This window comes from Uranotaenia lowii, chromosome 2, assembly GCF_029784155.1.
Source record: "Uranotaenia lowii strain MFRU-FL chromosome 2, ASM2978415v1, whole genome shotgun sequence".
In the NCBI taxonomy this organism is placed as follows: domain Eukaryota; kingdom Metazoa; phylum Arthropoda; class Insecta; order Diptera; family Culicidae; genus Uranotaenia; species Uranotaenia lowii.
Genome location: NC_073692.1, coordinates 414,686,608 through 414,699,925, shown reverse-complemented (window position 1 = coordinate 414,699,925; position 13,318 = coordinate 414,686,608). Strand labels below are relative to the sequence as shown.

The window sequence follows — 13,318 nt, the reverse complement described above, 5'->3', positions numbered from 1 at the left end:
TTGTTTATCGGCTTCAAAGCCGATTTTGAAGCCGATAAACAAATAAAGTGTACCCTGCTATCAAAACGGTTGCCTCATTTGACGCTCCTTAGCCGCAACACTTGTAGATATTGTAGATTTTTTTTAAATTTCCGTAATTTGTAATTATTCTAATTTTTATCATTTTAGTTATTCTTGTTATTTGTGTAATGTTTGTTATTTTGTTTTATAATTGCCCTTTCTTGTATTTTTTTTTTTTTTTTGCTAAGTTTTTAATTTACGTATTTTTTGTGTTTCTTATTTGTGTCATTCTTGTAGATTTTGTAGTCTTTTAAATTTCCGTAATTTGTAGTTTTGTTTTAATCACCGCACGTACTTATAATCTTTTTTGATTGATATATTTTCACCGAAAAATATCAATCAAAAAATATTATATTTCCGTAATTTGCAATTATTGTAATTTTTATCATTTTAGTTATTCTTGTTATTTGTGTAATTATGTTTGTTATTTTGTTTTATATTTGCGTTTTTGTAATTTTTATAGTTTTTTACTATGTTTTTGATTTACGATTTTTTTTTTAGTTTATAAATTTGTGTTAATTTTGTGATATTTAGAATGACATATTTTTATGGATATTTGTCTCGTATTCTATTTTTTTTTAAATTAGAGCACATTCAATTGTTTTTAATTAATTTGGCACTCAACTTTTCTTACGCAGGGCCCATTGCCAGTTTGTACTAAATAATTGAAATCAAAATTTAGTACACTTCTGTTTTCGTTAATTTTTGAGCGGCTGAAAACAGCTCGCCGATCGCGAGCAGAGCGCATCCAGCAGCAGATGTTTGCCTTTTGCTCTCCTGACGAAACGGGCGCACAAAAGAAGAAAGACAGAAACGAACACATCAAAAAACGGATCTGCTGCTGCTAGCGAGCGAGGCGAGGCTAGCAAGATCCCTCCATTTGTAGTGAATTTGTCAAAGCAAAAGGAAGCATCATCGCGTTTCCAGATCTGTGGTGAAACGCAGTTTGGCTTGATTTTGCAAGATTGTGTTAAATTTCAATGCAGCAAATACTTAAAGCATGCAGCACCTTCCAGTGGCACTAAAATGCGGATTTGATAGCTAGTTAAAACCGCTAATTTTTGAATTGCGGCACTCGGAAAGGATCACGGAAGAGTCTTCAAGAGCCATCGTCGCCAACGGTAAGAACAAAAAGAAGCGAACGCGGGAGAGAGCCGAAAGCGCACTGGAGCGAGCAGGACGGCAAAGAGATAAATACGAAAAAAGTCAACGGTAACGAATCTCGGAATTCCAAACAGCCATCGGAAAGAAGAAGCGATCTTTTTAAATCGCAGAAAAAAATCGATCCAAGTCGCCCTTTGCTGGAAGAACAATAAAAGACTCCCGCAAAAATCACAATAGATCGTCTTCGGTGGGAACTCAATTGTTGAGATAAAAAAAAAGTCAGCGAACCAACAACTGCACGAGAAACATGGCGACGTTCCGCATTCATGAGGATCTGGAGAAGGAGAACCGTGTTTTGGCTCCGATTGCTCCCGTTGGCAAGGCTCCGGCCGGATTAGGTCTGAAGGTTCAGGCTACCAACAACATCAACCAGCAACAACGGTCCACCTTCGGGGTGCTGAACAAGCTAGCTGTTGTCAACAATGGACGTGAGCTGCATGCGGAAAAAGCGGTAGGACACGGTTCAAAAGTAGCATTTGAATGTTCAGTATGGGGTAGCCATAAATTTGAATTTTATTTTGTTTCATTCTATTTCTCAAACTTTTCTACTAATCAAAGAAAATTAAGGGGTTTTGAGCTTACTTCGAACTTTAAATTGAGGAGTTAGGATCGGGGGATTGCAAGTGATTTTAATTTAATTCATTGATCGAAAAGACGGTAGCATTAAAGTTACACGTAACTGTTGTACAAGGTCAGAGATAGAAAACGTTAAGAGATTTAAAAAAAAATGCGGCACAATTATACACAATATGATCATTCTAACTTATATTCTAAATCATAATCGTTTTGACTTTATTTTAAATTTTAAACTGTTATGTTTTTCCATGAATATAGTAATTAGTTTCAATATAAATTGAGCCGAATTAGTTATTTTTTCTTTTTGATAGGAGTTTAACCCGTTAAGGTCATTCTTCCTTGAGTGGTGCAGAATTAGGGCTAGTCACGGTACATGTAAAAATATCTTATGCATCATATGATTCAGATTTTACGTTAATACCTACAACGTATGTACAAAATTAGAAGGATATGAAATGGCTGAAGTATTTCGTAAAACGCTAACTTGCAAAGAAACGAAGTGGATCTTGATTATTCATTCAATTGTAAACGTATACTACATTTATACTCTACAAACTATAAAAATGTACCACAAATCCCACAAAATGTGCAAGAAAAATTTTTCACAAAAATTAGTCAGCTGTTTTACCACAATCCATCTTGTCAAAAATTAGACTAAAAGTGTTTTGCAATGTTAAAAAAAAGTCGAATTCAACATTCTGCCTGCACCCCTCTGAGCCTTAAGGCCTTAAAGTTAAATTTTCTTTTTAGGTAGCATACGTCAGCAGCAATATCATAACCGTAAACAATTCAATGCTATTTGAACTTTATTTTTGTAGTTTTATCTTCAACCAACGACAACACTTGAGCTTGAACCTTGGAATAATACTGATTTGTATTTGCAAATTTCTTTCCGAAAGTTTCGTAAATATAATGTTATTAACGTTAGCCTGTCAGTTACAATTAACTATAAGTTCAGTTTAAGGAAAACACATACTTCTTTAACAAAAAGTGTAGAGGCATCTTCTTCATCATTTCTATGTATAGATTAGTTCATTAAGTATATCGATCAAACAAGATTCTTATATTGCAATATTCGACAATGTAGTCGCTTTAAAGTATGTTCTTGAAGCTAAACATGTTTCTTTGTCAAACTTCATTTTGGGAAGGCTAGGTATCGAATTGTTCCTCTTATTAGTTAATCATTTGAAACTTGTGTTCAAAACTGCCTTAAGTTTAATGTGGCGAAAAAATCTAGACCGTTGATTTGAAGATAGGTAGAGCCTTTTAACTATCCTAAATGTTAGTAAAGGCAAACTTAGAAATTATTTAAAATTGTCTGCAAATATTCGCAGGTTTTGAAAGACCCGAAGCTTCGGATTAAGCCCGCAGTGGTGCCGGTGGTTAAAGGCAAATCGGCGGACGAAAACGAATGCCAGCAGCCGGTGCAGGTAAACAAAGTCAACCTGAAGCAGGCGGAACCCTTCAAAGCCTTCCAGGTTTACGATGACTCCAAGGAAAATAATACCGACATCCAAAAGAAGGAGCCAGAAGCCAAACGAGAACCGCTGCAGGAGCTAAAAAATGCCGACCTGCTGGAAACGCCAATGTCCGTGGGGGAGAGTTTCTCTCCCATGTCGGTGGACAAATCGGTAGTGCTGATCGAAGATACTAGTATCATCGCACCGCGGAATGATCGTGAGCGGTTCTTCGAGGTCGAAGAGTACCAATCGGACATCCTGAAGTATCTGAAGGAAGCGGAAAAGCGTCATCGTCCGAAGCCAGCCTACATGAAGAAACAGCCGGACATTAACCATTCGATGCGCACCATCCTGGTGGATTGGCTTGTCGAGGTTTGTGAAGAGTACCGTCTTCAGGGGGAAACCCTCTGTCTGGCTATTTCCTATATCGATCGATTCCTCAGCTTCATGTCGGTGGTGCGCGCCAAACTGCAGCTGGTCGGTACAGCTGCCATGTTCATTGCTGCGTAAGTATCCCAAATCGCGCCCAATCTTGAAAAGAAATGAAACAATTTCAAGTAATTCACTTTCTCTTGTCCTTTTACTCGACCTTCTTATCGGCAACCCGTCTTCGATTCCTTATGAATGCGAAACTAATGGACCAAAACAAAAAAAAAAACAACCCACACAGCAAGTACGAGGAAATCTACCCGCCCGATGTGGGAGAGTTTGTGTACATCACCGACGATACCTACACCAAGACGCAGGTGCTGCGGATGGAACAGCTTATCCTGAAGGTACTCGGGTTCGATTTGTCCGTACCAACCACGTTGGTATTCACCACCCTGTACTGCGTGATGAACGACGTCCCGGATAAGGTGAAATACATGTGCATGGTAAGTTGATCAAGATAATTTTCACTCTTGAGGGAAAAAATATGAAAATCGGTTATTCAATGAACAAATTTGTAGAATTTTGATTAGTGGTTTAGACTTATAGGTACGCTGTTTTTCGGACTTATTCTGCAAGTCACGTGACATTATTGTCTAAATTTCAGCTCGTTATTTCCAGCAACCCATCCAGGCTACAAATATTAGCTCGGATAATCTGTTATCTGACTTCAGAGCTCATCTGAACCTATGTTTACTTCCTGAAACGTTTCTTGGAGTCAAAAAACCAAGGACATTTCTCAAATTACGTCACTTTATTATAGAGTTACCACAATGACCAAATTCTTAACAGAACAGACAACTTCCTACCAAAATCAACTGCATACGACGACGATGAAAAAAAAACTATTTGTTCGAGGACACCTCAGTATGGAAACTTTTGATCAAACCTAAGAGTATTATATTATGGGTATTAAGTTCCCCAAATGCCATAGGATTTAAATAATGATGGTGAAAATCCCAGAAAAAAACCATAGAAAGGGGCAGGTCTATTAGAAGAAGCTAGAAAATTTAAAGGTGGATCATTCAAAAACTTTCCTGCAAAAATTTAAAGCAAAGGTTAAATTAGCTGAGTCCGTGATCGATTCAATCCTTTTCAATATCTCTCTAGACAAGGGTCTTTCTCAGCTGATAAAAAATAAGAATTTGTCTGAAATAGTTGTTCCTCTATTGTCTGTTGTATAGAATATTTTTGTTTTCGCCAGATTAAAACTTCCAGAAGAATATTTTAACAACTATTTCAAAAATTATCTCTTACCTCACCTCTAATCATCCAAATCAACTCTGTTGTAATCTCGAAATCTTTGGAATAAATCCGGACTTGAGCGGACTTATTTTATTACTCGATTTGCAGGTGGAGATCTTAAAAGCAAATGATAAAGAATTAAGTACTTTTTGAATGAGAACTTGAATAGGAGTTTATTAAACAACTGTTTGGTTCGACTGACATATCAATAATTCACTTACTCAAAATAGTCGTAAATACCGTATTTTTCCTGATGCACACGGACGGGGTTCGCAACGTCGCGATAAACGATCATGCAGATAGTCTTGACTTTTGCGGGCCACTTTTACCACGCGCTGCGTGTCGATTGTTTCAAAAGATTCGTCGATTGCGAGATTTTCTCTGCTGCAGTCTTTTTACCAATAGACTTATGCTGGTCGTTGAGCTATCGTTGAGGGAGTTTTCCTCCCCATCTTGTTCAACAGTTTCCTCCTGGCTGATGATGGAATTTCGATAATCCTCCTCGGATTGATTTTTGTCATCTTCCTCTGTAATGGCAGCCTCATCGACTTAGCATCGCGAGTTTCCTAGGAGACTTGTAGCATGCGATTGATGGCCTAAGGAAAATGTACAGTAAATAACGTAAACAATGTTTGAGTACTACATTGCAATCGCCTATATTATTTAGCAAAACTACCACAAACTCTATCCTCCCAACAGTATCTCTGTGAACTTTCCCTCCTGGATGCCGATCCTTATCTTACCTACCTGCCGTCAAAAATTTCGGCCGGAGCGCTCGCTCTCTCCCGCTACTCGCTCGATTTGCCCATTTGGTCCCGAATGCTGGAAACGAACACCGGCTACCGGTTGGAGGACCTCAAGGATATCATTCTAGATCTTAACAAAACCCACCAGAAGGCAGAATCGCTGGCCCAGCAAGCGATCCAGGAGAAATTCAAGGGCAGCAAGTGAGTAAAATTATGAGGGTTATGTAAATTTTCAACGGTTATTGACAAACATTTTAATCCCACGCAGATATTTGCAAGTGGCCACTGTCCCAGCGACCGAAATTTCGGAAGAAATGTTCGACAACATGTGCAAATCACTTGCAGCAGCCGCCGCCTCCAGTGAAGATCAACATGAGGTCAGTTCCACCTCCAACCCGCAGACCGTTGCCGTGAGTCATAACGATTCCATGAGGGAAATGATGTCGTCCCTTTTGTTTGTATAAGTACAGCACAGCACATTTCATTTGCTAAGTCCCGTTTTTTCGCCAAAAGTCTCTTATTTCTCGCACCAGTAAGAAATAAGTGTTCATTTATGTTTTTATAGGTTTATTGACCGATTTTCTGTTTGTTTCTAAAGCACCCTTTTTTTCAACTGCTCTAATTCCGTTGGTATATTTTATGCCCCTATTGACGAATTAATATTTATGTTAACCAAAACATGCAGCCTCTGAATCTTTTAATTTAAAAAAACAAATAAAATCTAGCTGGCGATACCATGCCACTATTTAGCTTTTTTGAACGATGGCAATGATACAAAAAGGTATAAAACACAAAAACGACAACATGTATTTAACTAGTGGAAGCAAATTGAATGTTAGATATAGAAACTATCCGAAGGGAACGCGTTTAGCTTATTGAAGAATTTAATTCCTTTTGTAGATTAATCGCCAACTTATAAGTAGTAATACATTTAGGTACTTTAAGAAAATTCAACATAATTTTCCCTCTCTCTGACATCATCTTTTCGGTATTACCCCAGTATGCTTTTGAGAGAAACGACAATAAAAAATGTTCAACCCATTTCAGTTCACCAATTATAAATTATATAAACCGCAATAGAGGTATCCTTTGATACAATAAGTGAACCTAAAGAACAAAAAATAACATGATTCATTATAACGTGAAATTGTATCAGCTAAATTGAATGTCGTAAAGTTAAAAAACTACAATATGCTGCCAAGGTGCGCTGCCACTCAAACGTAATAGCTGTTAAGCAAATTTTAACCATAACGTTACAAAACAAACCGATTTTCAAACATATTTCTTGGGCGCCAATTTCTCCAAACCAATTACGCTTAACCCCTCTGATGATAGCCTTTGGGGGAATCAATCGGGATGAATTGTACTGTACCTACCTGATAAACTCTAACTAACGACCTAAGTGTGACGCATTATTTTCTGTAGGTAGGTAAGGAAATGTTTTTAACCGCAGCTCCAGCCAGCCCGAAGATCGCCGAGATGCCTCGAATGAATGGCAATCAAATTTTAAGTGTTTCTCTTTTAACAAATTCGTGGTAGGATTATTTATAAGCACTCACTAGGGCAATTGATTTTTTTTAACAATAATATAAATCTGCACAATACAATGACTAACCTTCGCGGTACCGAATATAATGATGGTCAAATAAAAATGAAACTTTGCACAAGTCTTGTAGGGTTGTTGATGATTGAGAAGAAACCTTAAAAAAACCTTTTGAAAGCGGCCCCGTCAGTAGTCTTCCGTTTAGAAAATTAGCCTAGAAAGAAGGGGAAAATGTGTGGGTCGTATTATTGTATTACAGGAGTACGATGAACAGTCAACATTCAAAAAAAAAGATTCAACGAAAGACTAAGGAGAACTGCAAGCGGTTTCTTCATCACCTGTGAGAAATGTGGCGATAGATACCCCAACGACAAGAGAATGGGTCTACAGACTTATCAGAAGCATCAAACAGGATGAATATGTAAAACCGAGAGACTCGGAACCGGTATAACAAATCTCTCAAGGATAAACCGTGGTTTGTGTTTCGACCAAATCTGGATCAAATTCGGCTGAAGGGTAAGTCATTTTTTTCCTAAACTAACCGAAGTTATTTAAATTTTTTTCCTGACTATGTTCAGCGTATTTTTCTTATCTTAAATTATCTTTTCTTAATATCTGAACGTAGAACAACAGTCGCATTGCACATTAGACTGAGTCGATTTGGGGTCATTTTGGAATTTCTCAAACCCTGGGGTCTTAAAAGCTTTGTCTTGGTTCAAAACTCATCCATGATTTTTTGCAAAAATTTTAAGTATCGTTTACATGAGTAAATTTGAACTTTTAGGTTTGTATGGGAAAATTGAATATTTTGTACTGAAAAATCAACATCATTTTTGTTTCGTCTATGGAACCGAGTCAGCTGATGGCTTTTGTTTGTGCTAATTTATAAAATTCCTGAAGGAAATTTACCGCTGAACAACTTTGTCGAAGACCGTAACTTCGTATCTTTGATGTTTCTTCTAATGAAATAAAAGGCACAACTTATATGATCAAGTACTCAAATAAAACTGACTTACATCAGCCACCGAGTCATCGTATATTTTCTCATATTCGAAAGCTCATCAACAGTATGTCTGTTCAATCCACTCTAGTCGAAACGGGTCGAAACAAGTAGAAATGGATTGACAGTTGATCACCTGTCTCTTTCCAATTGACTTCGACCGATTTCTACCAAGTCGAAGCTAATCTTGCTGCCGAGCTGGATTGGTTTCGACTAGTTTCAACTTGCTCCATTGAACAACGACCTGACTAGTTTCGACCAAAACATTGGCTCGTTGAACATCTATCAGTTAACAGAAACCAGTTGAAACCGATTTTTACTAACGATTGAACGAAGCTAGTGTTTCCATCGCTCATGCTTTTTTTCCCCTGAAGCACTCAAATAACACAATTTGAGCGCTCGCCCTGTGCTACCGGAGACGATTCCTACACGTTCATGCAAACCTCCCCTTTATAAGCAGAATTCGTTCTGAGTGACGCGATTCATTTGCTGTAGGGAATGTATATCCCTCAAGAGTTCCTTGCTTCCTGATGCCTTAAGAGGCCGAACGATCGATACTCGATACCCTACTGAATATGAATGCCTCAAGCTAGCATTTTGTGTTGAGGCTAGCATCTTCAAGCTCGGCGCTAAGGATGAGGCAACAACAAACGCACACGATGCGCTGGGAGAATCAGCTATCTGGAAGGAACTATTTCAATGCGTGGTGAATAGTGAAATCCAAGGTGCTGTGTGTGGAACAGATGGTCACTGACATGACAATGACAATGACAATGACAATGACAATGACAATGACAATGACAATGACAATGACAATGACAATGACAATGACAATGACAATGACAATGACAATGACAATGACAATGACAATGACAATGACAATGACAATGACAATGACAATGACAATGACAATGACAATGACAATGACAATGACAATGACAATGACAATGACAATGACAATGACAATGACAATGACAATGACAATGACAATGACAATGACAATGACAATGACAATGACAATGACAATGACATGACAATGACATGACAATGACATGACAATGACATGACAATGACATGACAATGACATGACAATGAGTCATGAGTTTTGAGGGTTGAACATAATTAAGCACAAATAAAAAGTAGAATTTGAGGTTATTCTCTTTAAAATTGTTTTATGAAAAAATTAATCAATTTTATTTTTGAAAAAATGGCTTGCCCAGGATAATTATTATGGAATTGAGTCTCCATGAAAAATATTTGTCGATAAACAACAAGATTAAGATTAAATAAAGAAAGATTATTTGCGGTGTATTTTTCACTTTGATATTGTATTTTTCTAAAACCAAAATTCAAACTGAAATTATAAATTTGGATTAAGTTTGCATATTTGAACCAAAAAATTTGAATCTCTTACTTTTATTTTAGAAAATTTGATTTATGTTTTTCAATATGGTTAAAATATTTGAATTTGCTCAAGTGTTTGTAATATTAAGTTTATTTTTTTTGTTTCGATTATAGTCGTTTTAACATCTTCATGTCATTCACGACTTATATCAACGAAGCAGTTGACGAACAGTCATTAAAAAACTTATCCGGTACAACTGTGATCGATGTTTACTTTTGGCGCAGACACCATATACCCAGACTGATCAGTGGCGGTTGAGCCCATACAACTACAAATCGCCCAGAACCATACGCCATCTATCGGGGCATCGTGAAACCATTGTGCTTCATCAAGAAAAAAAAATGCACTTGATAATTAACAAGCCAAATGAAAACTTGTTTGATTGAATCACCTATGAGTATTTGAAATTCGTTTTAGAATATTTTCAATTTGGTTTTTGTCTTCAATGTTGAACTGTTTACTCTAATTTACTGTATCATGATAAGAAATGAATGTTGTACACACCATGCCCGTTGATCGATTTAGATGAAAAAATACAAAACTTACGTTGTATCGGTCCTTAGTTAAGAGCCAATTATTTTGGTATTCAGCTTTGATTTCGAAATTTATCCGGCTGAGTGACAGTTTGAAATTTATAATGTCCGCATTAAATAATTCATTGAGTTCTGAATTGTTCGTCTTATTCTGTTTGTTTATAGTTTACTACGACAAAAAAACAAACTTCATAATATGATTTATTATATCCTTGAAAAACTTGAATTCCAATCAATCTTAGCTGTTTTGGCTAACATCTAGATTGGTTTGAGGAGTGAAATACATTATCGTTGAAATGATTAGAACTTGTTTAGACAATTTGCAAAAAAAGATTAAGTAGAATAATAAATATGACGAATGTATTGGCCTGCGCTTTAATCATATTTACTTTTTTTTTGTTTCAATTATAGTCGTTTTACAATCTTTATAGCATTCGCGACTTTATCAACGTTGCAGTTGGCGGATTGTTATTGAAAAACTATCCGGTACAACTGTGTTCGATGTTTACTCTTGGGCTCGAACTCGCGGACATCGGCTCAGGAGGCAACAGACTTGCCAACTGAGCTATATCACAAGCCTTAACCATATTTACTGCTGGTAGTGTTCGTGATATAATGCTGGTTGTTTCAATAAAATTTATATTTCGATTTAGAAATATAACCTCAGAAACTTTTTTAGCCTTATTCTGGACTAGGGGAAAATTAGCCAAAAAAGCCTAATTTTTTAGACATTTTTTCCATCTTTTTCCGTTCAACTTTTTCTCTAAGAAATTTTTGGAAAACAAGGTCAAATATCCACTGAATTTGAGACATTTAAAAATGTCTGTTTCAAATCCATTTCTCCTTGTTTCTAAAAAACTTTCACGGTTGAAATTTAACCAAATGTTTTAATTCAAAGTTATGTTTAAATCATAGTCTTTAAGTAATGAATCCATTCTTCAAAAAATTTTAATTTTGAATGAAGTTCATTTCATGTGAATAAGCAATAATTTCACTGTATTATTTATCGAATTCAATACTTTTCCACACAGCCGAAACGAATTTTGAATGGTAAAAGAACATTACTCTCTTGATGCAAACGAAGATGATTTTTATTTTCTTGTTGTTGCATGAAATGTCAAATAGCGTATGCCTGTGTGAGTGAATTCGTTTTATGTTTTGATTTTGATGTGACGAACTCACGTTTGTTTTTTTATACCCATTGATAGCATCGATTACACGTGCGATATTCAATAAATGGTTCGAAATTTGACCAACAACAATAATGAAAACGGGTAAAACACTTTGTCAGTGTTGTTTATCTTCGAGAAATATACCGGCCGGAAAACTCGATCGCTAAGATCCAACGATTGGAGGATTAGGCTGAGGCCAAGGCCGCTGGCAAGGAGGAACCTCCGGCAAAGAAAACCAACCCCTGCGGCAGGGCGCCAACACCGTCGTCAAACTAGTCGAGCAGAAGAAGGCTCAGCTGGTGATGATCGTTCACGATGCTGACACCATTGAGCTGGTCATCTACCTACCGGCTCTGTGCCGAAAGTTTGGTATTCAGTTCTGCATCATCAAGGACAAGTTCCGACTGGGAACGTTGGTGTTCCATCAAGATCTGCACCTGTGTTGCTCTGACCCAAGTGGACAACTCCGACCGTGCCAATCTGTCCAATTAAACCATCTATACCAATTTCAACGATCTCTACGAGGAGATCCGCAAGCACTGGGTAGGTGGTCTGCTCGGGCCGAAGAGTATGGCCTGCATCGCCAAGCTGGATAGGCTCAGGCTCGGGAACTTACCCGAGGAACTTACCGGGTATTTCTTTTGTTTCAATGACAATCGATTTCTCTGCGTGAAACAATAAAGTGTAAGCTTAATTAGTTTTATTGGTATCTTCAACTTATCAACAGAACATGAAAAGCTAAGCTATTATCACTAAACTCGGATGGGTGAGACTGTTTGTCAAGAATCATCATTTTGTCAATCAACGCACTTGATTAGAAATTGTTCTAAATTTGCGAGAAAATGTTTACAAATGCATCATCTCGAGGTCCAAAATATTGTTTCGAAAACCGCTGGGCTGTAAAAGGGCTAAATAGATATTTGGAAAAGCAGACATTTTTCGAGTGTAACACAATTTTTTCAGAGAAAGGAAAATTTTTGAATTTATTGGAGAAAAAAAGTGAATAAAAACCTGACATCGGTTTTTTGTTGTAGATGAAGACTTGATGGTATATTTCGTTGTTGCGATTTTCATTCATTTCTTCTGTGAACAAAACATTGTTTTTCAAATTTTGTAAATATAGCCCCTACTTTTGTTTTATTCAGTTTTTGCAAACATCGGCATATGCGACGTTTCGGCTAGGAGAAGGTTTTAAGAAACTTTAGATTAAACAGTTTATTCAACAAAACTTTGTAGTTTAAGTTTATTATTCGAAACTACGGTAGCCTCAAAGTTACATATAATCTCGTCCATTCTTCTGATTTAAGAGTTCTAAACCAGTAACATAATTTAAAGCCATATCTATCTATCGTTGCCATCGGGGTGTCCATTTTTCGGGGGGAAGGAATGTTTTTCAAGAGCCCAATGCCCGGCTTCGATCCGATTGATGGGGTATCCTGCAGACAAAATCTTATTTTAATAACAAAAAATACATTAAAAAGAGACAAGTTACCGTATCACTGTGGGTGCCTACAACGGGAAGAATGGTTTTGAGCTCCTCAGGTCTCATGGTAAAAAAACCTTCTCCTGGGTCCCGAATTGTGTTGAAAAGTTTGGTTTCAGTAGCAACCTGGGCCGACCGGATATCGAACACCTTAATTAGTTTCCGGGTCATCTTCGGCCAAAAGAACTTCCGGAAGTAAAGGTGGTGAACTGGCGATTTCTGCCCAGGCTGGAGGTCCTCGGATCTCAGCAGCAGGATCAGAAAACTGCCACACCATGAAGGGATAAACCTAGAAGAGGGGAAAACTAGGTTAGAACACGCTGAAATTAATTAAAAGTAATTAAAAATATTACCCGTCGCATTTTATTCGTTTTCGTTGATGAGTGAGCAACCAATTCCCGATGATCGACAAGCCGCATTTCGGTTCCCGGTAATGAGAAACAATTGTTGCAAGTTCACCTCTAATTCGGTTAGCTAGTTCCGTATGAGAAAATTTTCTTTT

General features: G+C 37.2%; 1 protein-coding gene and 1 pseudogene across 1 annotated transcript; both read left to right on the top strand.

Annotated features, from left to right (window-relative positions):
• Positions 1-859: 859 nt before the first annotated feature.
• Positions 860-7,349, top strand: LOC129747820 (G2/mitotic-specific cyclin-A-like). Its single transcript, XM_055742181.1, has 5 exons — positions 860-1,675; positions 3,135-3,766; positions 3,931-4,135; positions 5,634-5,881; positions 5,949-7,349. The coding sequence occupies exons 1-5, from the start codon at positions 1,472-1,474 to the stop codon at positions 6,142-6,144; spliced, it is 1,485 nt and encodes a 494-aa protein (XP_055598156.1). The 5' UTR covers positions 860-1,471; the 3' UTR covers positions 6,145-7,349.
• A 1,509-nt stretch (positions 7,350-8,858) lies between these two features.
• LOC129743415 (60S ribosomal protein L7a-like) lies at positions 8,859-12,647 on the top strand (annotated as a pseudogene).
• Positions 12,648-13,318: the final 671 nt, after the last annotated feature.